Below are 26785 nucleotides of genomic sequence, written 5' to 3' on the forward strand. Positions count from 1 at the left end.
TTCAGCCCCCAGTAGCAACTTCCTAACACCGCAGTCGTACGGGAAGGAACATCCCGGCGGAAGCGCCCACCCAAGGGGCTCCACGTCCCGGCTCTTCCCCTCTTTTCCCTCAGCACCAAAGCGGCACCACACACGCCTGCTGCCAGCCCCCCCCCATCCACCCCGCTCCCGGCAGGAAAATGGCGGTGGCGGCGCCTCCCGCCGTGCCCCGCGCGGTAGGCGGGCGCTCCTGCTCAGTGGATGCTGCCGCCAAAATGGCTGCGGCGGCGGGAAATACGAACGGGTTTTGTTGCTCCCTCCTCTGAGGGGGTAGCCGGGGGGTGCCATGGATGTCTCGGGCTGCATGAAGTCGCTGCTCCTGGCAGCCACGCAGTATAAGGCTGCTAAGACGCCGTGCAACGCGGCGCTCGTCCAGCGTAGCCTGGAGGTGAGGATGGCGCCGGTGCTGGGGCTTCAGGCTGCGGTGGGAGGGGCGGAGGAGCGGCGGAGGAGCGGCACGGCTCGGGGTGAGGGGTTGGCAGTGGGGTTCCCTCAGGATCGCGGAGCTGGGCGGCTCCTCTCGCACCGCCACGGTGCCCGGCCGCGGCTGGCCTCTCTCCGCCACCATCGTTTTGGGCTCTGGGGCCATGGTGGGCTCGGCCCCGCAGCGGCCCCAGGTGTCCGGTGTGGAAGGGGAAACCCTCCCGGTGCCGGATGGCCAGGGCAGAAGAAACGTTTCAATGTTTAGTTCTGTTCCTCTGCTCTTACTTCATCCTTTATTGTACAATTGTATGCTTTTTCTGTGTGTATATTCCTACAGATGTGTGCTGTACTCTTACATGCATATATGCTAAGCATATAAAGGACGTTTTTCCAGATCCCCTGAATTCTTCCCAGCAAGAATCATTCAGTTTTGTGACTTAAGAATACAGTCTAAATGATGGACCGCTCTTGTGTCTGGCCTCTCTCTTTTTCATGCAACTTGTAAACAGATGGGTTTGCCCCTAAGGAGTAGTCTTGTTTATTTCCCTGACCTCGTGTAGAGCCTCTTCAGGGGGGCTTGTTTGGTGAGATCAGAGACTAACACGCTGGCTTAATTGCTTACTCTGTGAAGTATCTTTTCCAAATACATTATTTTTATTGCTAATACTAAAACATTAATATAAAAACTGGTACTTGGCTTAACTTCCTTCTCCATATCCGCTGTAGAGAGGCACACAGGGGATGTGCAAAAACAATGCTTTGTTGCACTATTATCCACATATAACTCATGTCTACCTGTGTTGATGTGCAGGTGTATCATTTTCAACATATGGGCTTTCCAGAAAACAAGTTCCCTTTTTCATCTTAAGCATAGAGTACTCACAAAACAGCACTATTACATTTTACCTTCAAGCAGAGTAATACCTTTGTATTTCTGTCCACTTCTTCAGAAAATAGGTTATTGGGTTGAGCTGAAGGCTAATCAATAAACGTTTGTAAAGAGCAGTATGTATGATCGTTCTTTAAGAGCAAATAAATCCTGTCTTTTATTTATGCTAAAATCTGTATGAAGAACAACCTGGTATTAATTCTTTTCAATATGCGAAGAAATAGTAAGTGTTGTTCTGCTACATTTTAACAAGAATGTGTTGTTACAATGAATGCTGTCAAAAGGCAAGCAAACAAAACAAGTCCCAAAATGTCATAACTGACCGCAACATAAACTTGGTATTTTCAAAGAGTAAAGGAGGTGCGTACAGAGGAATAAAAAAAAAAAAAAAAAAAAAAAACTTTTTTGTGTGTATGCAGCAAATTCAAATATGGATGTCCTATTAGAGTGGCGGATACATTCTCAGTTTGTCAAACATGGCAAAATATAGTTAATGTAACTTTGTGCTTTGACTTCTCTATTAAATACTTTGCTGCAGTTAAGTAATTGAGGTTGTTTTTCTCCTTTCATCTCCAGGTTATCTCGGGACTGAAGCTTACACGATTATTTGCTTCAAAACAGATTCTACCAAGTGAATGTCTTAATTGCTTAGTAGAACTCCTTGAGGATGCTAATATAGACCCTTCTCTAACCTTGGCTTTGGTTACTTTACTATCACAGCTAGGTAAAGCTTGCATTTTAATTTCTAATTTTGGGTCTGAGAAAGGAAAGACAAGGTAGATGCTGATTGTGGCATGTGTTGAACTTCATTTTTCACACCTTATGTTCTAAGTATTTTTCATCATGATGGAGTGCTTGGCTGAGCAACCCAACTGTATATACAAGGCCAAATAAGATTTTAAATCACTATTAGAAACAGAGTTCAAGTCATTAACGTGAAATGACAATGATCATGCTTGTCAGATTTTTTTTTTCCTCACTGGGCTGTGTGAGAAATTATTTCCTTGTAGGGGCATTGACTTGAGAGCTTGAAAATATTTCCTAAGTTAAGAAACCTGCCATGGGGATGTGAAAGGAGGGAAGAACAATATTATATCAATGATTGTCTTTGCCTCAGTTTAGTTCTCCTATTGGAGTGCTTGCTAGGCAGCAGTGTGGATTCTACGATGTCCTGGGCCCAGGTACTTCAAGTTTCCAAATTAGAAAACAGGTTCTGGAGCCTCTTGTTTGTTGGGATGGATTTTTTTTCCCTTTTCCCATAAAAAGTGGGACTTAACTGTCTAGGGAGCTCTGTGTTCACCATAACCTATGTATTTAGGTTACATATAGAGGGAAAAATTATCCCTTTGCTCTCTGCTTAGAGTTTTTCCCTTAGGTGTGGGTGGTTCTTGGTGTTTTGGGACCTTTAGGATGACCCCTTATTCGTCTTTCTTTTTTTTTAATGGTTATTTTAAAATGTTGTAAAATATTGTAAAACTTGTTGCTGGGGTTCATAATTATTTTTCACAACCTGTGCAGTCTGGATAATTTTAAGAGTCAGTCCTCCTCCAGCTGATCTGTTGCTTTACCTGTCATCCTTGTTCACTATGCCTTTTCCAGGACTGCCTAAGCAGAATTGGACTTTTGTACTACTGTTGCTAGATAACCTTATCAAGGTATCAGTTTTAGTCTACTTGCCACCTTAGCATGAAGCAAGAAACTAAGGTCATTAATTTTAAGCTGTAAAGCTTTTTAACTGCGGGATATAAAATATCAGTTAGAGCTTATACTTTGGAGGTAGGCAGTTTCTTCAGTGTTGAAACATCCCAAAGAAAAGTATTAGCATTTCAATTCACCGTAAGCTCAGAACTAAGGTAGAGATTCAAGTGTGTAGGAGCTGTGATTTGTAGTTATTTGTGAAATCTACTTCGAAAAAATGGCCAAAGACTAGGGCTTATGCTTAGACAAGTTGCTAACACAATGATGCTTTTGCTGTTACATAGGGTGTTTTTGTTAATAATACTTAAATTCTAGTTTTAGACAATGACACTAGAGAAGCTCTTCAGGATACCTACAATCTGACCAGTGTCCTGGCAGGTGTGGTTCATCGAAGCTCTACTAATCTTAACGATCCAGTATTACTACAGGTAACAGGATCTAATGCTTATTAATGCTTATATTTAGTTACTTTTATGAAGTATACATTATTTCAGATAGAGCTTTTTAAGAATTGTTATATACACCTACAGTGTGTGTTGAGGGAAAGTTGACATTAGCTGTGTACGTTATTTGCTGTGTGAGTCTAATATGACAGGATTTTAGCACTATGTAGATTTCTGCATATTCTCTTTAAGATTGCTTGTGCTTCTCACCTTTTCTAATTAAGTTACAAAAAAAAATGCTTCTTGAAACTGGAAATTTCTATTGCATAACATCACTGTATGAGAGCTTGGAAGCTTATTTTTCAGCTGAGGTAAACTTGTTAATTTATTCTAATGTTCCTAACAAAAACCTGGATATTGTTTTGGCTAATCAGTACTTTGACAGGTAAATGGGAATGAGTGAAGGGAAAGCTGTGGTTGCTGGTTCTCACTGAAGGCTTGCAGGGCGTGTATGCCTCCTTCCCTCTGGTCATTGCTATTTTACTAGTGAATATAAGGGGCTGTGCTAATAGAAGCTCATTTTTAGGAGCCAAGTGTAGGCATTGTGACATTATTGCTTTAGTTATTTTTAGTGAACACATGACATCTCCCAGTCTGACTACACCAACTTACACCTGTCCTTTCTGTGCACTGAACAGTAATGTTGGGCTTTTTTTTTAGAAAATATGTACAGGATTTCTCATATGTGGCTTTGAGATTTCAGCATGCACTTGCTGGCTATCTGTGGTCACAATTTTCTTTTCAGAAGAGGGAAAGCAGAAAAATGAATTTACTAGCAGTTACGTTGCCCTTGATCTGTTGGAAATTAATCAAGTGGCCAGTACAAACACTTTCCTAATGTTTTGCGTATTTCTCAAAATACTAGGGAGTACAAGATGACTTGGGGATCCAGGTGATTTATCAGTCAATGGAAAAGGTTTTGTAGTCATCAAATAGATACAGTTATAAGATTTTTAAGCTCTTATGTTAGGTATTCTACAGGGTGAGACTTCATATCAGCTGCTTTCCTTAGCTATGCTGTGATTCTTGTCATGTCCAAGTGTATTCATGTCACATTAACTCAGTTATATGCCAGAAGAATGTTGTATAAAGGACAGTACTATCACCGTCTGTTGGCAGTTTTTGAGGTCTGTTGGCGGTTTTTACAGCAGGTATGTTTTACTATAAACATGCTTTCTGCAAGAGGCTACAAAGTGCTTTTAGATTTTGGTGAAACTTTTGGTACAAAACCCCTTTCTCAGTGACAGAATGGAGAATTGGCTGATGATGGAAAAGGGAAGAATTGATAGGCTAAAAAGTTAACTCCTCTGTTAAAATAAATCTTTACTAACCTGTCTGGGCTTTTAGTAAGTACACAGTAATCAGTGTGGTAGGATATTTTATTTCAAGTACTTGCAGCAGCTTGTGTAACTATTATGTTAACATTACAGTTGGAAAATGAATTCATTTGTAGTCTTTGTTTATTTCTCCTTTCAGTTTCAGCGGTAGGAAAAGCCTTTTGTACTTGTTATGTTCTTCAGTGAGATGCTATAGGGAAGACATATATGAATAGTTTTTTATTTCCTCAGAGTATTCAGCTGCTTCAGAGGCTAACCTACAACATTCCAGTCTTTTGCGCCGGTGCCAACCTCGATGAATTGATTTCATTTCTAATGCACCACATGTAAGTTTGTACTCATTTATTTTTCTTCATGGGAAATCCCTAGCTAGGTTTCTAAACTTCCTGAAGATGATTTGCACATTGCACTAACTTTCTGGTCTTCAGAGTAAGCAGTGACATTTTTGCTGTGAATTTACCAGGGATTTTTACTTAAAAACCATGTTTTTAGAGTTTGTCAAATGTAGTGTTGTGGGTGGCTGAATGCTAATTGGCTTCTTAGCCCATCCCCCAGGAAGGGGAAGCTAACAAACACAAAAGCCATGGGAAATATTTATGCTTGCTGTTATGAGCAGACTTCCTTTAGAATAATATGAATTTTGTGCAAGTCTAATGACTATTAAAAACACCTGAAATAAAGGACCTTTGATAGTGTTCGTCTCCAATTCCTGTTATTGCTGTTTAGCTCAGTTAAAAGCTGCCCATAGTCTGAGGCCTGCAGATCTTAGTTTTGCTTTGCTTGGAGGAATGGTATCTTACTCAAAAAAAAAAAAATTGTAACTAGATTTAGGATGCTTTAATGAAAACATCTTTGTTTAAACTTCTGGACTTTTCTTTCCAGTCAATCCACTGAAGATGAGTTAACGATACCATGTTTAGGGCTTCTGGCGAATCTCTGTCGTCACAACTTATCTATTCAAACTCAGATAAAATCTTTGGTAAGTGTTTTGTTTTTGTGGCATGGCTCTCTGGCTTGAGGACAAGAGTTACTTGACTATGAGGAATTACCTTTCTATTTCTTAAGCATGTTTTCCATGCATAAGAAATAATCCTGACCTTTTTGTTCAGTGTTGTGTCCAGTGTTGGTGGTTGTTTCTCTCAACTTGGAGAAAACAATCAGTAGAACTGGAAGCTGGGTTTTCTTTTATTGCTCTGCTGTTGCACAGGCTTGCATTACACATTCAGTTATTGTAACCGTTCTCTGCAAAGGAAAAGTGAATTTAAAATTTGAACATATCTTCTGTAGAAAAACTAAATGTTAAAATATAAAGACTGTAGTTGAATTTCAGGCAAAACTTACTGCAGCTTGCCAAAAAAGACTTTATTTTCAAAAGATAAATCTTTTAATATTTTAATTTTTTTATTTTTTTTAAATACAACAATGTCAGGTCAGGGCCTTTGAATCCTCAAATACACATCCATATCCGAACCATTCCAGTTCATGTCTCTTCATCAATCAGTACGAATGTAACATTTCTTGATGGAGAAATAAAATTTCATCTACATGACCGTGAATGTTGTACTGCTTACCTTGAAAGGAAGGGGAGGTGGAAGAAAGAACTATTTTCAAATCTGATCAGAGAGGAGATAGGTTCCATTTTCAGTGGTTTTTTTTTTCTTTGAAGTCTTAGCAAAATGACTTTCTTATTTGTCTTTAAAATAGTGATGAAATTCCTTCCTCTCTTTTTATTGTTCTACCTTATGCAAATTCAACAAAGAATTTAGTCATCGATGTCAACTCCAGTAGTTGTGCAGTAGAAGAATGCTAAAAGAGATTTCCTAGAGAAAGTTTGTCGTTCTAACATTTTTGTATCATTCATGATTTGTTTCTTATTTTAAAATATGAGCAAGATGTAAGTTTGGTGCTCTTACAGAACAAAATAAAGCTTATAATACCTGTCTCTTTTTTGTTATAGAATAATGTGAAGAGTTTTTATCGTACCTTGATAAGTTTCCTGGCCCACAGTAGTTTGACTGTGGTTGTGTTTGCACTTTCAATATTATCAAGCCTTACTTTAAATGAAGAAGTAGGAGAAAAAGTAAGTGATACTTTGAAATCAGTTCTCTTCTCAAGTTGTTCATAAATCTATTGGCCACACTGGCAAAATCGAGTTCTAATTCCAGCTAACTTTAATGTGCAAGAGACCTGAGCAAGTTAAGTATGTTCTCGAACATAGTTTTCCTTTTTCTTTTAGCTCTTTCATGCTCGGAATATCCATCAGACTTTTCAGTTAATATTCAATATTGTTGTAAATGGAGATGGTACTCTAACAAGAAAATATTCTGTTGATCTACTCATGGATCTTCTGAAAAACCCCAAAGTTGCAGATTATCTTACCAGGTATGGCCTGACTTTACCAAAAGTATTGCAGATTTTTTTTATAAACTTTTGTTCAGCTCTTTTGCTATATGCCATTTGTATTGTGAACCACACCCTGGAAAAAATCTGTAGATGCTTCTCGTATGTTACTAGTTGATTATAACTATCCTGCCTGAAACTCAAGGATTCTTGTGTTACCTGTTTCACACAGAAGTGTAAATCAAAACATGTCCTTTCCTTGTTGATTAAGGAATATTTAATGCTTGTTTTCAGTAATTTTTTGTCTCAACAGTATCACTGGTCAGACAACTTCATGAACAGCTACTGTGCCTTTTTGCAGGCCTACATTAATCTGAGGTGGAATAGTATTGTCGAAGTTGTGATAATTTTACTGTAGGGCACTACGTAGTAATTGTGCAGAGTGCTTGTCTATTGCTCCTGCAAATTCAGCTAGTAGAATTTAGTTCTGAAATTCCATCTGAATCTTCTAGCAATAAGAATAGCTGGAAAATCTTGGTGTATTTTAGGGATTTATTTTTTTTATTCTTGGGATATTTTTGGAGTTGGGCTTGTCTTTTAGCAAAATTACGCCATCAAAGCTATCACTGTACTTGAAATGCTTGGGGGTAAAAAGGAAATAGGTCACGTTTCATCCCTTGGTATAAATCTTTAAGAAAGTTTAAATTCCAAATGCTTTTTTTCTATGCCCCCTTCCCCCTCATGTATGCTATAGGTATGAACACTTCACCTCATGCCTTGGTCAAGTATTAGATCTTCTTCATGGAAAGGATCCCAATTCATCATCTAAGGTATTTATACTTAGTCAGCTTAAGGCTAAGAGGGTACAACTCATAACCTGGTTCCACGTCTGTAGCCATAAATAGGTTCTTTGTGTATGAGGATTGATTAAATAAATTGATTTCAAGACTCTTTAGTGACTTAGTGTTTATCAGTTTGTCTTGTAGTTATTCAAAAGCCTGTCAGGTTGTATTTGCTTGGTGTGTTGTTTTTGTTGGGTTTTGTTTGTTTTGCCAGGTTTTGTGTGCCTGTTTTCAGGCAACAGATATAAAGGCAAAAAGCAAACATAAATACCTTTCATGCTTTGGCTAGTAAGAAGTGTGGTTTACTGCACCAGAAATGCAGTGTGTGCCCCACTTCACATACCAAGACTTGAATTAATGCTACTCAGATTTTGAACTGATGGTCAGGGAACCATGACACTAGTTTCAAAGTAGGGAGTATGTGCTTTCACAGTAATTGAACAAATTGATGCCAAATTGGGTTCTATTCAGCTTTGTCTCACTACCACCTTAAATAAATGAAACATCGGCTATCTGGTGCTAAAGACTAAAATACAGTATGTCATGAAAATGCTTGGGCAAAGTATATCTTTGAAACAAATCTTAAACTTTTTCTAAGAGTGCATTTCACATCACAGTAAATAAATGCTCATGTTTCCATGTACGTGACTTTTGTTGTTTATTGGTTATTATTTAGAAACATGTTGACATGGTGCTTTTTTGGGGGGGGGTTGATTTTCATCTGAGTTTGCACATGGGCATTCATTAATATCTCAGAATATTTTTCCCTTCCATATTTTTTTTTTTAATTCAGTGCATACCAAAGCATTTCTACTGCTGGTAGATCAGTAGACAGCAGTTGTCTCTTTCTTTTCTTGCTTAAGAAAGGAAAGCAGTACACTGAATGCCAACTGTTGCAAGCCTTCACCACTCAATGGTTTTCTTTGGTCTAGTGGACTGTATTGCTGCTGCTCACTTGACTTTATGGAGGGAAAAATATCGTTCATAGAACTTCAAAATGCCAAGAATAGTTGATTAGAACTTAAATATCTCTTTAGATTTGGGCTATGGGAGTTGCAGTTGCTGTATGAGTAATCGCTTTAAAAGCGATTGAACTCTTTCATTCACTTCATACAGATCTTAGAACTGCTGCTCGCCTTCTGTTCTGTGGTTGAACTGCGTCATACCCTGCGGCAGGCGATACTGGAACCATCTGGCTTGCCAGTCTCTGGAAATACCAGATTTGTGACTCGCTCAAAGACTTTTGAACCATCTGTTGCATTGGTACACTTGTCAAACCAACCATTGGAAAGCTCTGAAGACTGTTCTGTTCTAGCATTGCAGCTATTCAAAGAGGTTTTTGAGGTACCAGAGCTGATAATTGAGTTTAAAGTGCTTCTTAGCAGCTATATTTTTGTTTCAATTTTTAAACATCTAATAACATTTTACTTGGAAGGTAGCATGTAAAAATATACCTGACTTCTTTTGTTCTAAAATTTCATACTTTAACACTCAGCTTTTCTTTTAAAGACATGTATTTCAAAAATATATCTGTTCTGAAAGTAAAATGGAAGATATGGCAGTTCCGTATCTGTCTGTCCATATCTACCTGCCAGATGGCCAGATGGCAGATACAGAGCTATACAAGACTTGTTTTCTAGGACTTGTAGAATTGAGAGTTTCTACTCTTTCACTGTTATTTGTTAAACTTCCTTCTCCAGTGTGATACTGATCAACAGTCTTAAACCTAAAATAGCAAGAGCCTGGGAAAGCTTGATTACAAGCTGGTGGAGGAAGAGGTAGAGTAGGCTTGTCTTCCTTTCTCAGTAGCTCTAAACATTGACATAAAATTTATTACAGGATGCTATTAATAGTGGGAACAGTGCCTCCGCTGAACACTTTGTGGATCTTTTGCTGCCTGTTCTTCTTGATCATCTTCAGATGCCAGAACAGATTGTGGATGAGCTGTTAGTGAAGAGAAAGTGTGAAAGAATGGTCAAGGCTATTAATGTCCTCATAGATATCCTTTTTACGTGCCTATTGGCAGTTAATTTATGATTTTTCCACTATGATCTGTTCCAAGGTATTAGAAGAAATGTCCGTTTTGGGTCACACTGATAGCATTCAATGGCGATAACTGCACTAATTTTACTTAGCATTGTCATTTTGAAAGATCTTAAGTAGCTTTCTAATTGTTGTGAAATTATTTTGTAGTACAGGGATTCAGAATAAAATGTGGTGGCTGTTCAACAGTGTAGAAGCGCTTTGCAGATCAAAAATGATGAGTGTTTTTGGTGAAGTTGTAAGGAGGAGGATGGGTGGCCATCTTAATCAGAGTATTTTGGCCTAGCTAAGTCTAATGCAGTGCCCAGCCAAATACAATAAAAACTTAGACTTGTGAAATAAGAGTAAAAATAATGCAAAATGATACCATTTTACTTTTTTTTTTTTAAGGGGTTTCCTTCATTAGAATTTCAGAACAGCTTTTCTAGTCCACCTAGTGTAACATCCTGTCTCTGACAGGATTTGGGCCAGATTTGTCAAGGAGTTCGGTGAGAATGCTGATCTATCATGTCATCTTCAAGCCTACAGCTCTAAAGTACTTGAAGCTTGCTTTCTTCTGCTTCTGATTTTTGTTTTGTTGCCTTTTTGAACTTGGTATCCTGAAGTAAGGAGAATGTGACAGCAGGATGTAGTCCGGCATCTCAGCTGAAGTCTGTGAAGAAGTTCATTGGCTAGTTCTCCCCTAGCTAACTAGTTCTTGTGTTAGGCACTGGTTGTTCAATCCCTTTTGTTCATCTTTTTTTATGCCGCCTCATTTTATTGTGATTTTCCTGTAGCTGTCTGTTTCCAAGTACTTTTTTTTTTTAGTTGAACAGCAGAGTTTTCTTGGATTGTCAGTTAAGTGTGACTTAAGTGGTTTATGTAGTTGGGCTTTAAAAGTATTTTGGAGTACGTCATGCTTGGATGTAGCAACTGTCTTATTAAAAATATTTCCTTATGGTGACAATACCTAAGCATAGATATATTAAGAATAAAACTTAACTCAGTCTACTGCTCTGTAGAGATGACATATTGAAAACGCATGCCTCAAAGGTACTGACTGCCAGCCAATGTGTGTCTCTAATCGAACACCAATTTACCTATAGCGGAATTGATGCTGGTTTTGGGGCAAAGGTAGTGGACTCTAAAATGTGGTAAGCACACAGTTTTTTCTGATATCTAATTTAGCTAGACCTGTGTGAGTTTTGATATTGTTCCAACAGAAAATATACTGTAGTTGAAATTACCATTCAAATTGAAGTAAGTCAGTACTATTTTTAAATCAGATTTAGTATTTCTGTGGCAATAGAATGTAACATTGGTCAGTTCAATATATAAAACCTGGCTTAAACGTTCTGGTACTGTTTTGTGTGTAAGCTGGAGTTCCACTGATGTGGGACAATGATTTTAAGCATCTGTTAATTTAAGCTCATTTGAGGTGAAGTGATATCACACATCAATACTATGGGAAGAGGGGAACCAATGATTGTACTAACAAAGAACATGGATTCCTTCAACTCAGTGTCATTGACTTGAATATCAATATAACTGAGTTATATGCCCAATAAAATTGACCAGTGATTAAACCCACTTCACTTTCAAGTTGAAAGTGTTTTTGAGCTTCGCTGCTGTCCTTGGTACACTGGAAAAAATCAACAGCATGTCCAAGGAACTGAGTGATTTCTTGTGCTGTTGGCATTGATGTCTTGCTAGACATGTTTAACATCTTCATGAAGGTATTTATTCATTTTGTAAATTGACTGAATTTATCAGTGCTGGTTTGACAGATCTCTCTGCTTTTTTTCCCCACTTTGCTTTTGCATTCGTATGTTGAAAAGCAAACTTGCTGCTGATACTATTTTGAAAACACTTGATCTTATGAGCAGACTGAAACAGGACGTACCTAGTATGGAAGTCAGCTTCTACAAAATTCTGCAGGTATGAATTTAAAATGTCATATACTTTTCTTCACACATACACTTTATAATAGCACTGCAGCAATTTTAGTTCTAAATGCATTTGCATGCTCGTCTCTGAGGTAGTAAAGCTGTTAGGGAAATAGTCCCCCGGGTACCGTTCTTAAACACCATTTCACTGTTAATTCTTCTAAAACAAGAGCAGTTTGATTTTATACTTCTTATTTCAATAATGCATGGTAAGGATTATCCTTTTAAGACTCCATTAGGATTACAGTTTGAAAGTAGCAAACAAAGTTATCACAACTATGTAATCACATAGTTTGTGAGGTTATTTACTATTAAATGTATACATCTATGATGTAACTCTACATAGACAAAACACTGTTGGCTGGATAGTACATTAGCTGCTTACTTTGTAGATGGAAAATAAACCAGACAGTCAAACAAACACTTCATGCTATTTTGGAGGGTTTTCTTTGGAGAATGGGAATTGTGTAACTTAATAGGTAGCAATCGTAGTCCCACAGCTATCAGGAAATCCTAATAAAACTTAACACTTGTGATCCTTTATGATGGAAATCAAGCACTTAAAAACTCGAAGGAATTAAGTAGTTTCTTTGCCTTTTATGTCAACTCTAACTGGGAAAACAAAATTTTAAATACATCCAAGTGTGAACTGTTTTTCAAATCAGTTCTGTTTCATTAATTTTGGGCTTCAGAAACTTAGAAGGGCAGAATTTAAAAAGGCAGCTTTGAATAAAAATTTTCTGTGCTCATGGGCATTGGTATTATTTTTGGTTTTGTTCTTTACTCATATATTTTGACTAAAGTAGTTTCTTTTTTAGGATCAACGCCTGATTACACCTTTGACGTTTGCTTTAACATCCGAATACAGAGAACAAGTCCAAGTGGGACTTGGAATACTGTTTGAGGCTGCACCCTTACCCGATTTTCCTGCCATTGTGTAAGTTTATTTTTGAGGTAGTCTGGTAGGATTTGAAATTTTTATGGCCTTAGTGATGCTTGTGTTTCTTGACATATTACTACCTCAAATGAACTGAAAGTAACTTTAGAAAAATTGTCATTTCCTCTTAATCTGCACTTAAGAGAAAGAAGTGGTTTTAGAGGCCAGGGGAATTACTTGAAATACTGACAGTTATTTAATTAATATCAGATTCTAGAGAGCATAATAGTGACTTCCATCCCTCAGGGTTCACTTTTCTGAAGTCTGTGCTTGGAGCTTTATACTTGGACTGCATCTGATGTTCTGTCAGAGTGCTCTGACAGAAATTTAACTTGGAACAGCGTCTGAATTGCTTTTTATATGGGGAGGAAGGATGATCAAATGGATTAATCATGGTAACTTGCTTCGTTGTGTTTTTTGAGTTGTTTTTTCTTTTGAGAAAGCTCAGAGAGATGGTGGCATGTACAGAAGGTTATTTCTTTTTTTAAATAAAAATATGGTGATAACAGCTTAAAACTGTTCATCCCAAAAACATAAGTGCTGTTTTTATGATTATGACAGTACTATTTATCAATAATATCCATATGTCTAATTAGATATAGACTTCAAAAGGGCAATCAGGGTGAGGGGTTGTTATTTTGTAAGTAGAAGAAGGTCTGTAACACCATCAAAAGAGCTACAAAATAAATTTTGAAAGCTGAGGCAGCAACTCTAATGAAATTTCAGAACAGGTATGCAACTCTGGTGGGCTCAGGCTGCAGGGAGTGTTCTGGACCTCTCCCTAAGCTGGGGTAGCAGGAGGTGGTCTCCTAACCTGCAGGAGGTGTGCAGCTGCTGAGGACCTGTGGTGCCAAGTGAAGGAGCTGTAAGGAAATTAGCAGACTCATCAACAGAGATGATGAAAAAGAGAGAGACCAGATCCTCCTTCAAGGCCTTGCAGCTTCAAAATGTGGCAACCTGACTTACCATTCAGGGAGGCTTGCTACTTTCTGGGAGACTAGCCTTAGGAAGTTTTTGGAAAAATTACAGAGGATTCTCTAGCCCTCAGGCTATTACCATCTGCTAGCCTTCCACAAGGGCAAAAATGCTATGGCAGAGGAGACCTGGATATTATCAAGCATGGTTACCTGGCTCCTGTGGCATGGGGAACAATGGTGGTGTTCCACCTCTTCCTGTGGGTGAGAATGGAAGGGCTTGAGGAGGAGCGGACAGATTTTGTTGGTCAACAATTGGTCGTGTAAACCCTGTCAAGCAGATGTGGTTTCCATGACCAAGAGACTCAGGATCAAGGACTAGCTAACATGATGAGGAAAGCTTTAAACTAAAAACAACAGGGGAAGGGATGACCACAGTCGATCAAGTGAAGAAGCGGTATACTGGGTTGGAAGGCAAAGGGCGTGGGTATATGTGAACAGGAGGTACCTTACAGCCATAAAAACAGCAGTGCTAAATCAGGGTCACCCTAATATGCACATAAGTAAGGGATTGTCTACAGCAAGATGCTGTGGGGGGAAAAGCCCTCATACTTATTCTGGGAAATCAGCAATACAGGATGCTTCTGTGAGGTACCTGTATGCAGCGCTAGGAAGCAGCAGAAGAAACTGGAGGCCTGCTTGCTGTTACAGGGCTCTGATCTGTGGTCCTTGTGGTGTCCAAGCACCCTAGTGTCTGCTGCGGATATAACGCAGTAAGGCACTGTATTGGATTTACATGGCAAGGTTTTGGTAGCAGTGGGCTGCCGGGGTGGCCTGTGTGAGAAGAGGCCAGCAGCTGCCCCATGTTACATAAGGGCTAGTTTCAGCTGGCCCCAAAGAGACTTACTGCTGCCCAGAGCTGAGCCAATAAGCAATGTTGTTTGTGCTTCTGTGAGAGCAGATTTAAGAGAAGGAAAAAAGGAAGAAAAAAAACTGCTGCACAGCAGCAGCTGGGAGAGTGAGGAGTGAGAATCAGTCTTGCAGACACCAAGATTGGTGCAGAAGGAGGGCAGGATGTGCTACAGGCTGTTGAACTCAATGACTCATTCAGCTTGGTCTTCACTGGTATGCTTTGCATTTGGGAATCCCAGGTCTCTGAGATCAATGGGCAAGTCTGGAGGAAGACTGGATCACGTTTTGGAACATGTAAACAAAATGGACATATACAAATCTGAGAGAACTGACAGGATGCAACCAAGAGTACTTAAGGAATTGGCTGATATCAATGTGAGGCCACCCTATATCATCCTTGAAAGGTCTTGGTGACTGGGAGAGGTTCTTGAGGACTAGAAGAAAGCAAATGTGACTTCTGTCTTCAAGGATGACCAAGATGACCAATAGCATCCTAGAGTGCATTAGGAAGAGCATTGCTAGGAGTTTTAGGGGAGGCAATCCTTCCCCTCTGGTCAGACTACATCTGGGGTGGTGTGTCCAGGTCTGGGCTTCCCAACGTGAGAGATAAACTTATCAAAGTGAGTCTAGTGAAGGGCCATTACAGTGTTTGAGGGGCTGGAGCATGTGTCATAATAGAAAGCGAGGCTGAGAGAGCTGGGATTGTTTAGTTTTGAGAAGACTCAGAGGGATCTCATTGATGTATATAAATGATGGGAGGGAACAAAGAAGACTGAGCCAGAGTCATCTTGGTGATAGCCGTTAGCAGAACATGAGGTAAGGGGCACAAATTCAAACAAGCAAATTTGTTTAAATATACAAAATAAACTCTCTTAAGGCAGTAAGGGCAATCAAACACTGAAAAAGGTTGTCCAGAGGTTGTGCGGTCTCCATCCTTTAAGATATTCAAAACTACTAAATGTAGTTCTGGGCAACCTGCTTAGTTCAACCCTCTTGTTCTAGATAATATTTGCAATCCCTTTCAACCTCAACTATACTATGATTGCATGATTTAGTGTAGGTAAAACACTCTCGTAATGGACAGTGACAAACTGTCTGGGTGGAGGAACAAAGGATCTGTACAATTCAATATGCCTGGCATTGCACAAAGGAATAGGCAAATAACATGCCTCTAAATGCAAGTCAGAAATTGGCTCTGTTCACTTAAGCAATTGAGACAGCACTTCAGTGAAGTCTTAGGGTTAACTTAGTAATTAAGGAATTTATTGAAAGGAAAAAAAAATTGACTGGTGACTTAAAAATAAGCTCTGATTTGGAACATGTCCCAAGTAATTGCCTTGCAAATACCAGCCACAAGTTACATGCAGACACTGGGATATATGTACAGTAATTACTTAAGTCTCAGCTTTTGTCTTCTCTTCCTTGTACGAATGAATATGAATTTATTAGACTTCTATCTGCATGTTTAAATTATGGTTAAAACTTAAAAAGTGAAATGTGAAATGTGCTGTATTCAATATAATATTGTGAAATACTATCACAGAGGGAAAAACTAAAATTTATTGGTAGCACTCTGCGTTTTGATGATTCAGTCTTATATTTATGCCTGATAAAAACAAAATCATTCCTACTAAATATCTTCTCGATCCTCCTACTTACAAACAGTGGCATAGTTATGCTGTTTCACATGTCATTATTCAACTTATTTCTTGGGCTAATAAGACACAGATGATCTGTTTTGCTCAAGAGAGCTGAACAACATGCATTTTCTGGTGAGGTACTGCACTTGTTTCCAACAGTTAGCCTTAATAGGCTTTTAAGTTTTTCCTTCAGCTTTCAGTATCTCTAGACAGTATGGGCACGTATTTGGAACCACATCTTAATGTTGTGTGATAATGCAAATGTAACTGTTCCAGTAGTCTGTCTTTTCAATGAAAAAAGTTAATTATGCTGTGAAACTGTTTTCATCTTCAGTCCTTGCAACAATCCTTGTAGCAGATTGTTTCATTAATATCATTTATGTTTATACAGACTCGGTGAAAGTATTGCTGCAAATAATGCTTACAGACAACAAGAAACAGAGCACGCATCAAAAAGAATCCAAATGCAGTCACCCGTGACCAGCGTTACACCGAGAAGTTCTTTGTCTTGTTCTAAAGGTGATGAATCCACAACTTCAAATATTCAGGAATTAATACAGAAACTTCATTCTGGACTAGAGGTTAGTAAAATTTACATACCTTTCCTAAATAATTGACTTTTTCAGTTATTAAGGAAAAATAAAAACCTTAACCTCCAAGTGTCAGGCTACAGTGCCTTGTATCAGTTGAGCTCAATTTACTTTCCTACCTAATAAAAATTTGCTCCTTTTACTGAGTTCCTGAGAGAAATTCAACGATGATTCTTTGTGCAGTATCAGAAGCTGGGCTCCTTGTTTAAATCCCTTCTTCTGGTTGGGTTTTCCTTGTTCTTCCCTCTGTCAGAGGTGGAGGCAGATGTCAGATATAGTTGTAAATTACTAGACTTGCTGAGACATGTACAAGGAGCTCCCTTACCTCTTTGTAAGTAACCTGTGATGAAATAAAGATGATTATGTTGCTTTATAAGGGTACAGTGCATGTCTTGTATGTCTAAACAGGCGCACAAACATTTACATTTTCTTGCCTGTAGCTATATCTCGAGCATTTCAAGTTTAGTTTTTGTGGCCTTCTTGGAAAGGCGGTATTACTACTTCAGAAGGAAGCTTTTCTGTGCAGCAATGTGCATTGTAAATGAGACACTCAAACAGGAACCACATATGGTGCGCCTCTTTGGGCGCCATACTGTGAGATACTGAACATATTTCCTTTTTCTCTTTTCTGCTCAATGCAAGGTAGTAGTTGTTCTGTAGCCACTTCAGACTGAGTGAAGGGTTGTTGCCTATGTTTTCTTTTGACTCAGAAGAACAGTACGCAAACAGCAAAAAATGAACAGAATGTACCTGATAATGGCTCACCAGCTATATTAGTGGCATTGCCTCCAGCCTTAGCTTTGCAACCCTCCTCTCTGTCGCAACTGAAAAGAATAAAATTCAGCAAGCCACCAATCAGCTGCTAGAATAATATTAAAAAAAAAAAAAAAGTCAAGTGACACTTCATTGGTTTCATTCTTACTCTGCCACTGGATACTCGTGTTGATCATCCTCTTCAGGACTGCATGTGACAGTGTGTAAGTACGCTGCTGCGTATCTAGTAATGTAAGTCAAAGCAGCAGCAGTGCCTAACAGCACTAGTGCAGCAGCTTCCGGTAATGTGACAGTTGGTGCAGCTCTTTGGATTTTTGAGGGAGGGAAAACATTACTAATATTCAGTGAGTCTTTTGTTAGACCTTCTAGTAAGTAGAATTTTCCTTTAAAAATGCATTAGTTAAAAATCCGTATACACAATCACCTAAAACATGTAGTACTTCATCTCTGTACATTCCATATGTTGTGTGAAGCTCAGCTGTGTGCAAAAACATTTTGAACACTATTAATAGTATTACTGTACAGAGAAAGCAGAGGGAGCTTACAGAAGCTTTTCTTATAGTTTTCTCTGTGTCCTAGATATTACTGCAACTTTGCAAGCAGGAAAAGAAACTACTGGTTTCCTGTTTTAGGGACAGGAAAGCAAGCTGGGAACTGGAGCTAGCTATGTGGGTGTTGTTAATAAGCCAAAAAAAATCTTACATAATGGTTCAAAATGGTGCAGAGATGGTACCTTTTTAATAATTGTTTATTGTATGAACAGCAGAGAGAACTTGCACTTAGTAATGCATCAGCATATATGAACAACTGTTCAAAACTGACATTACAAAAGCGGTACTGCCTAAGAAATGTATCCTGAAATCATCAAGTAACATTCTTACTTGACTCAAACATAGTTTAATGAACAATTAAGATCTGTAGGGCCATATATGCTAAGTAAACAGAAAAAGGACAGAAAGCTCACAAAACTACCAAGCTCTTTTAGACGCGTTATCTGACCAAGTAAATACAAATTTACAGTAGCAGTAATTGCAAAACTTTTCCACAGATGAAGGAGCCAATCACTGATATGAGGATATCTGAACTAATGGATGTCTATGAACAGAAGCTTGCATCGTTAGCTGTGAGTACAACCTAATATGTAGGGGTACAATGCTGTCTGTAGATTCAGGGAATGTTAATAAATGAGTGTTCTTCCTATGCACAGTCTAAAGAATCTAGGCTACAAGACCTTTTGGAAGCGAAAGCTCAGGCTCTGGCTCAGGCTGATCGGCTGATGGCCCAGTACCGATGCCAGAGGGCCCAGGCTGAGTCCGAGGTGAGTAACAGGAGTCTCTTTCTGGGACTTTGGGATAGGGCAGAGTAATAATTGTCTGGGCAGCTTTAACTGTATTTGCACATGTGGAAACTTTATCCTGCTTAGCTAACCTATGCTTACAAATGAGGACAGTATTAATTTTCATGATAACAATCCAAAGGAAAACAGGACGTTTCTTTGGAACAGTTTCTTTAATGTCTTTTAATATTCCTATTAAAACATGACTTATAAGACAGAATTTCTTGTGATTGCTTTTTTTTTTTTTTTTGGTGGGGGTTTTCCCCTCAAAGGCAAGAACTCTTGCTGCAATGTTGAAGGATGCGGAACGAAAAAATGAAGAACTTAATGCTTTGCTGAAAGCTCAGCAGATAGAATCTGAAAGGGCACAGACTGATATTGAGCAGCTCTTTCAACACAACAGGAAACTGCAAACAGTTGCTGAGGAACATGAAATACTGAAAAAATCATCTGTTGATCTTCTTCAGAGGTAAAAAGCTTAGGATTTGTAAGCAAATACTTCATAGTCAGTCAAAGTGACGAAACCCTGTTCTGGGTTAGCTAAGCATGTTAGAAGGGCAACATTACATGATACTTCATGGTTTTAAGTAAAAAGTACTCTTTTCTCTGTATACTTGCAGAGCAGGTTACAGTATGTCATTCAAGAAGTTAATATGTTAAATGGAGTGAGAAGTGAAAATGTAGTTGTTGAAGGCCCAGCTCAGGAAATGGCAAGAACTTTGAGCGTTGTTCTCTAAAACAAAGTGACAGTGCTTAATTTCAGATGGTGTTACACCATACTCTCAGCTTCTTTCTTTGATCTTATATGCTGTCTTTCTTGAGCTTGCATCTTTGATCACTTTTGTAGCAAATGACTGAAATGAGGTTAAATCCATGTAGGGGGAAAGGAAGTGCCTTATGTGTTCCAAATTATTTACAAGCATTATTTCTTTAGGCTCTTAAAGTTAAAATAAAATGAAAAACCACATAGGGCATGTGAGACATAAAAAGTACGTAGGGATAGAAATTACTTATGGAAGAAAACAAACATTCTTTGGAAGAATAAAGGCTTAAAATATCCGTAGTGTTTCAATTCACATGCATCAGTTTTGTCACTAGGTGTCAGCAAGACAAAGAAGCTGATAAAATTGAGAGCAAGTTGGTTGTTTAATAACAGAGGCAGAAATTATGTCAGAAATCTTGAAGGTATATCACTGCCAGTAAGGGAAGTAATTGAAGGAGGAAAAATGTACGCAATTTGTCCATTATGGCTTTTCTTGAATAAGTATCTAGTGTTGTCAGTGTGGAAGTACCTACTTTTTTGCCTGAGTTGTATGTAGCTATATCCTTTATGAGCATGCATTTGACTAATCTGTGTAGAATAAAGCATCTTCAATCTGTTACCTAACAGCTATAATTTTCCTAAAGTTGGAATAAAATAACTGACTGATTGTTATACTGTTTTTATAAAGTAAAAACATACTTTCTAAACAATCTGTAGACTTTAAATGCTGTTCCTTAAAAATAACAAGATAACTACCATAGGGGGTGAGAATTTTCCTTTTGGTAGGAAAGTAGCAGAGCAATTTGCTTCAAGCATGAGATTTGCCTCAAACTGTTATTAATTACTTTGCACTGTCTCCATTATGTTCATTTTTTTAGTATCACTAGATAACTGGAGGTCATAAACTGTCTCAAAGGGTCCCTTCAAAGATGACTACAAAAACCTTATTTATAACAGTTTGTTTATGTCAGATATCTAAACACAGATATCCGGTGTTTTGTCAGTCTCTAAGAGTTTTCTACTGGAGGGAGTTTTCTTAATAATTAGGGAAGCTTGTTTTTTCAAGTATTTTCTTTTAAAATATATATCTTTTAGCTTGCGTGGGATGATTGCGCAGAAGATGTCAAGTTTTTTTTTGACAAACTATTAAAGTAAAAGCTCTTCAGAAGCATTTATCCTCTTCAACCATAACACTCTAATTTATTTGTAGGTATGAAACAATTGAAAGACAACATAAAGATCTACAGATTACATGCAATTCCCTAAATAAAGAAATGGAAGCAATGAAAAAACTAAATGAATCACTCAAGCAGCAGAATGACAGGTAAGTTTGATTCAGTCCTTTAAGTAGACAGTGAAACTAAGTAGTGCTTCAGCATTCAATTTTTCAATTCTCTATGCTTTAAGTAACATCTGAGAAGTAGAACTAGAAGTAAAAGATCCTTCAGGGTTGTTTTGTATGTGTATATTAGATGAAAATCTGTAGTAGGGACTTCAATTTTGTTTTCTACTATATTGGTTGGGGGCAGGAGGGAATCCCTACAGACTACAGCAACAGTAATAATTTAAAAGAACTAATGATAACACAATTTGGGGGTGGATTTTTTGTGTTTTTTTGAGGGATAGGGGTTCTTTTGGTGGTTGCTGAATTGTTGAATGCTACTGTCACCCAAGGTTTTCACGTATGCCCTTTTAGCCTGCAGAATGTTGTGAGATATCAGCAGAAGTACTTGAGGATTTAAGTGCTTCTTTAAGATACTGAAGAAGGGAGGGGGGGTGGGGGGGAGAGAACCTACTAAATTAAAAATTATATTAGAAATAGTGTTGATTTGGTATTCTGTCTCTGGTGCAAAACTTTATTCCTTGACCATAAAATTAGCACTACTTCTACCTTGAGGACAAATCATAAGTTTTATTTTCAATGGCTTAAGATTAGAGGTCTGATGTAATTTTCACCCATGTATCTAAAGAATAGGGCTTCTATTGGAGAAATTTTATTTAATACTTAATTTTGCAGAAGGTATCTTTAAAATATGCTTACAGGCAAGCCTGAAATTCACTGCAGAAATAAAACGCTTTTCTTGGTTTGACTTGCAAAGTTCACTTTATCCTTCCAGGCTCTTGCCTAGTCAGTGACTCGGACTGCTTTGATTACTGCCTTGAGTTCTGATTCAAATGGAAAATTTTTCGTACAGATGGATTTATTTGCTTCTGAATAAATGTGGACACTAACTCTTATTGGTGCAGTATGCAGCTCAGTGTAATTGGGGGGAGCTCCTTTTTAAAGGCAAATGGGGAGGATCAGTTACTGGTTGCTGCATAGATATTCTTGAACTACCACAAATAAAACACCACAAATAAAACAGACTACGGAAATATCCCTCTTACCCCTTTATTGCCAGAGGCTGCAGTTTAGAAATTGTGATATAGTAAGCAGATAAAGTAAGCAAGAGTGACAATAGGTGTCATGTAGGTGAGGCAAATGAGAGAGGATATATGCTTGTTAGTAATGGTGAAAGGAAATTGACTTTGTGGAGTTCGAAGTACTTGGGTTACAGCTATAATGGATGGATGAGAGCACCTATATATTAGGGTAATTAGGATAATATTTAGTTCCTGCAGTCTTAACTAGTGAGGACTGCAGATAACCTATATATGGATTACAGTGAAGTCTTACAAAATTCAGTTTTTGCTGAGTGTTACATGACAGTCTGTAGATGTTCAGAATGTTATTAGAAAATCTTTGCGCATAGATGTGTTTGCATAGATGATAACACTTGCATGAAACGGGTGTTAGCAATGATATTGTCAAATCAGGAACATACTAAGAGCTAAAAGCCCCATACATCAATCACTAATGTCAGTGAATTCTGACTCTGGCTGAAAGACAACTTCAGTTCTATTACCTTCAGTTCTATCTCTTTGAGGTATCTTGAATGCTTTGTGGCTGTAATCAAGAGCACCAATTTCTGGTGTCTAGGCTTTAGGAATGAACATTTTCAGTAGCTTTCACTGTATGTCTTTGATCAAAGGAGGGAAATAACGGTTTCATGAGGGGAAAAAAAGGAGAGAACTTGTGCTAACACCCTTCATAATTTTGTTGATTTGATTTGAAGCTCCTGACAGCAGTTAGAAGTTAGACAAAAATCATTCTAGCTTCTTAGAACAAAGAAATGGTAATATATATCACTTTGATAAGTAAAATTTCTCCTGTAATTCTAGGACTGCTGCACAGTTGGTTGAAGCTGAAGATCACAGAAAAGAATTACAGCAACAGCTACAGGATAAAGATGGCAAAATAGCAAGTAAGTCACTTATGTAAAGATCACTGAACCTAAAGAACTAACTGGTTTAAATAGATGTTTTGTGCTATAGATAAGCAGCTATATTTTTCTTAGTAACTTGTAGATCTTAAAGGTAGCCAGGGACATGCAATTTAACAGTTGAATTAAACAAATGTGTATATATACACATCTTTGAAAGGATATAAAAATGTGATTTCCCAGACTATATGGATTTCACCGAATCTGTGCACAGCATCGTATGTTCTTTCAGTATCTCTTCACAGCATGTTCACTAAACCTATTTTCTGTAGGAACTGCAAATTACAAGAGTTCACTTCAACTCTTCAGCAAATGCTGGAAAACAGCTACTAGAACTTAGCAATAGGTGGCACTACTCAGTACTTCACTTATTAGCAGCAATATTGAGTATTAAAAATATATGTATATACTTGTTTCCTAGGCAGTGCTGTATGTCTTTTTTAAGTCTGACAATCCCTCTTTTAATGTGTTGATTTTCTTTAGGCTTGCAACAGAAAATAAAAGTTCTGGAAGAAAAACTGAGAGCTCAACAGAAAGAAAAAAACAACGTGGAAGAAACTGTAGATATTCTTAGAAAGGAATTAAGTAAAACAGAACAAGCAAGGAAAGAACTGAGTATTAAGGTAAGACATTATTTGCATCTGCACTCTGGAGACTGGAGTATTAGATATCTATATCTCTGATAGAGCTGGATAATCAATATTTCAGTGGTAAAGTGACCGAAGAAACTAGACCAGTCCCTGTGGTGGTGAAGAACAAACTCTCTCAGATTTAATTATGTACCTTTTTAGTTTTGAATTGCTGAGAAAAGAAATTGAATTCAAGAGAACAGTCACAGTCAGGGTTTAAGAGGATTGTATAAGTCAAGGTGTGTGAGTACATAATACTTGGAGGAAAAACTGTGGTGAATAAATGTAAATAAATGAACACAGAACATTCCTCTTCAGTTTCTAGTTTTGGCTACTGTAAAATGCAGGGGGGAGTTTCTTGTTTTATTTTTCCTGCTCCTGTTTCTTGCATCCTTGCATTAAGATGCTATGTATGTATGTATATATACAACAAAATACATCTGATTTTCTTGGTCTTTGAAATTCTAATAAAATATCTATTTTTCATCTCTAAAAACAATGTCTTCTCACAAAACATGAGAGAGACAGACCAGTTTGGCTATACCACAAAGTTAACAGGGTAATATTTTTAAAATATATAAATTAAAATCCCAGAAACTTCAGCAGAGCTGGTATATCCTTGCCTATAGGTAAGGCTCCCAGTAAACACACAATGCGGAGAGGTTCATTTTCGATGCAAACTAATCAGTGATCGCAACGAAGTGTGTAGTCTGTCAAAGTATTTCCAGTATTGGCATTCTCTGGAAGCCAAGTCTAATCCCTAGAACGATATTCTGTATATAGCAAATATTTCACTTGTTCTTAATAAATATTTACCAGTGTGTGGATTGAAATGAAACATGGATAGTTTAACCACTAGCACTTCTCCACTTCTCTTGCTTAAATAGAACAATGATAATGTGGGGGTTGGTTCTTCCCCTTGGTATTTAATGTTTGAATTGCAACAGTAGCTGTAACTTTTCATGTGCACCAAATGTATAGCTGAGAAAAGAATTTCTGAAACAAGCTTATAATTTTAAAACTGTGCTTTTTAATTGCTTGCTTAAATTCACCGCCAGTCCACTTAGCTTTTGCTGTATACTGTACAGTTTTTTTTCAGTTAACAATGGAGGAAATAGTAACATTTTGTTTTTTTTTTTTTCCTGCAGGCATCTTCTCTGGAAGTTCAAAAATCTCAATTGGAAGTACGCTTGGAAGAAAAAGAAGCACTTGTAAAATTACAGAAGGAAGAACTGAACAAACATTCCAATATGATTGCAATGATTCACAGTCTAAGTGGTGGCAAGTTAAGTGCAGAAACAGTGAACCTCAGTTTATAGGGCTCTGTCTCTTAAAGTTTTAGTATAAAATACATATGAATAAATATGTAAAATAAAAAAAATTGAAGCTAGCATGCTATCCATCTTAAAAATCATCTAAAACTGAAGTAGCTTAACAATCAATTGAGAACAAAAAATTAATTGTGAAGGCTGTTGTTTGAAAACACTGAACTGCTGTATACCAACAAGGTCTTCTCGTGGTCTTGGTAGAAATACTATCCATCTGTCCATCTGTATTGGGAGCTGAATGCACCTTTTTGTTGGTGATTAACCTTCCAAAATATGTATAGAAAAATGGGAGTTGCTCAACTTTTTTGTCTGTTTATTCTGTTATTGGCAGTCAGGTAAGTATGCTTTATATGTTAAGCACTTTCATCACTTAATCTTGTTCACTTTCTCTTATAAATACCATCTGTCTTTTGTGCAGTGATGCTTCCTGCTGTCTAAGGCACAAACACAGAAATAAAATGGATTATATCAATTAGAACACATTACACTGCAAGCTGTATTTATCAGCATATTATTGTGAATACTTCATGTAGTAAATATGTGGAGGTGTTTCTAATTTTGAGGAGATATTAATCTGAGCAAGTAGAAAAGTGTTTTTTCAAAAAGGAGCATCAATTAGGGAAAGCATGCTCATAATGAAATATATGAATCTACAAATACTTCGTAAATATTAGATACTACTTTCCTAAGCCCACATCGTTTTATTCATTCTTTAAAAAGATCTGCACTTTTTTAATAGTCCAATCTGGTACATGCAATACTTGTCAGCATTGCTGTTTTCTGCTGTACACCAATGGGATTTCATATACTGTTCATAGTATAAATATTTAGGTAATTTTTAAGTATACTTTCATATGAAAGACTAGAACTGAAGTTTTTGAGTGGCAGAACACTTTCCTCTCATTAGTTTACATATGACGTGAATAACATGTCTTTTAGCAGTTGGCAGAATTACTTCCTTAATATATATTTTTTGGTATAACTACAAGAGTTTTGGGTTATCTCATATAAATCCTCTTCTGTAGCATTACTGACTTTATTTCTATCTAATTTGTAATGGCTAGATCTTAAAACACCTGACTTTCCTTAGGTTTTCAGTTGTATAATAAATGTCTACTCATGTCTATCGCCTTGTACATTCAGTTGCAATTATACATCAGATGAATTGTATCTATTTTAACCTGTTCCTATAACATATGTATTTTTATGAATTAAGCCCAAGTAAGATTTACAGACGTTGTTCTGGTCTCTGTGAAGACTAGGGGAATAAAAAAAAAAATTTGCTCTATCTTCTGTGTCTTACGTATTTTGTTAAGTGAGGGATATTGTAGGGATAACTGCCAGCTCAGTACAGAATACATGCAGTTTGGCTGCCTTTTTGCATAAAATGTAGTTATTGCTTAGGAAGGTCAGAAAGTGTCAACAAAATTGCTGGGTTGAGGGTTTCTGTTAGTTTTGCAAACTCATTGGGGAAATAAAGCCTCATTAACTATAAATTTCTACTTCAGTGTAATGAGTTAAGAAATTTGAGTGTCAGGATAAGTTTGCAGACATGGATTCATTTCTATTTAAGTCTCTTGGTCACGGTGCAAGGGCAAGTAAATGTTTTCTACTCACTTTCTGCCAGAAAAGAAATTTAAGTAGGAAATGTCAAGCATGT

The 26785-nt window shown here is 37.6% G+C and overlaps 1 protein-coding gene across 1 annotated transcript; it reads left to right on the forward strand.

Annotated features, from left to right (window-relative positions):
* The first annotated feature begins 30 nt into the window (after positions 1–30).
* Positions 31–26411, forward strand: CIP2A (cellular inhibitor of PP2A). The gene is made up of 21 exons (XM_080576464.1): positions 31–427; positions 1928–2075; positions 3365–3477; positions 5061–5155; positions 5712–5808; positions 6787–6909; positions 7066–7211; positions 7924–7999; positions 9128–9355; positions 9851–10010; positions 11046–11187; positions 11872–11971; positions 12798–12916; positions 16774–16963; positions 18795–18869; positions 18954–19064; positions 19355–19551; positions 21056–21169; positions 23068–23150; positions 23652–23791; positions 24946–26411. The coding sequence occupies exons 1-21, from the start codon at positions 326–328 to the stop codon at positions 25114–25116; spliced, it is 2730 nt and encodes a 909-aa protein (XP_080432590.1). The 5' UTR covers positions 31–325; the 3' UTR covers positions 25117–26411.
* Positions 26412–26785: the final 374 nt, after the last annotated feature.

The sequence above is a fragment of the Anser brachyrhynchus genome (genome assembly GCF_964034855.1).
Source record: "Anser brachyrhynchus genome assembly, chromosome: 1".
NCBI classification, from domain to species: domain Eukaryota; kingdom Metazoa; phylum Chordata; class Aves; order Anseriformes; family Anatidae; genus Anser; species Anser brachyrhynchus.

Coding starts and splice junctions, on each gene's coding strand:
- CIP2A (XM_080576464.1), top strand. CDS start 326: ATGGATGTCTCGGGCTGCATGAAGTCGCTGCTCCTGGCAGCCACGCAG. Junction 11,972..12,797: donor GCTTCTACAAAATTCTGCAG/GTATGAATTTAA, acceptor TTTCTTTTTTAG/GATCAACGCCTGATTACACC. Junction 21,170..23,067: donor CTCAAGCAGCAGAATGACAG/GTAAGTTTGATT, acceptor CTGTAATTCTAG/GACTGCTGCACAGTTGGTTG.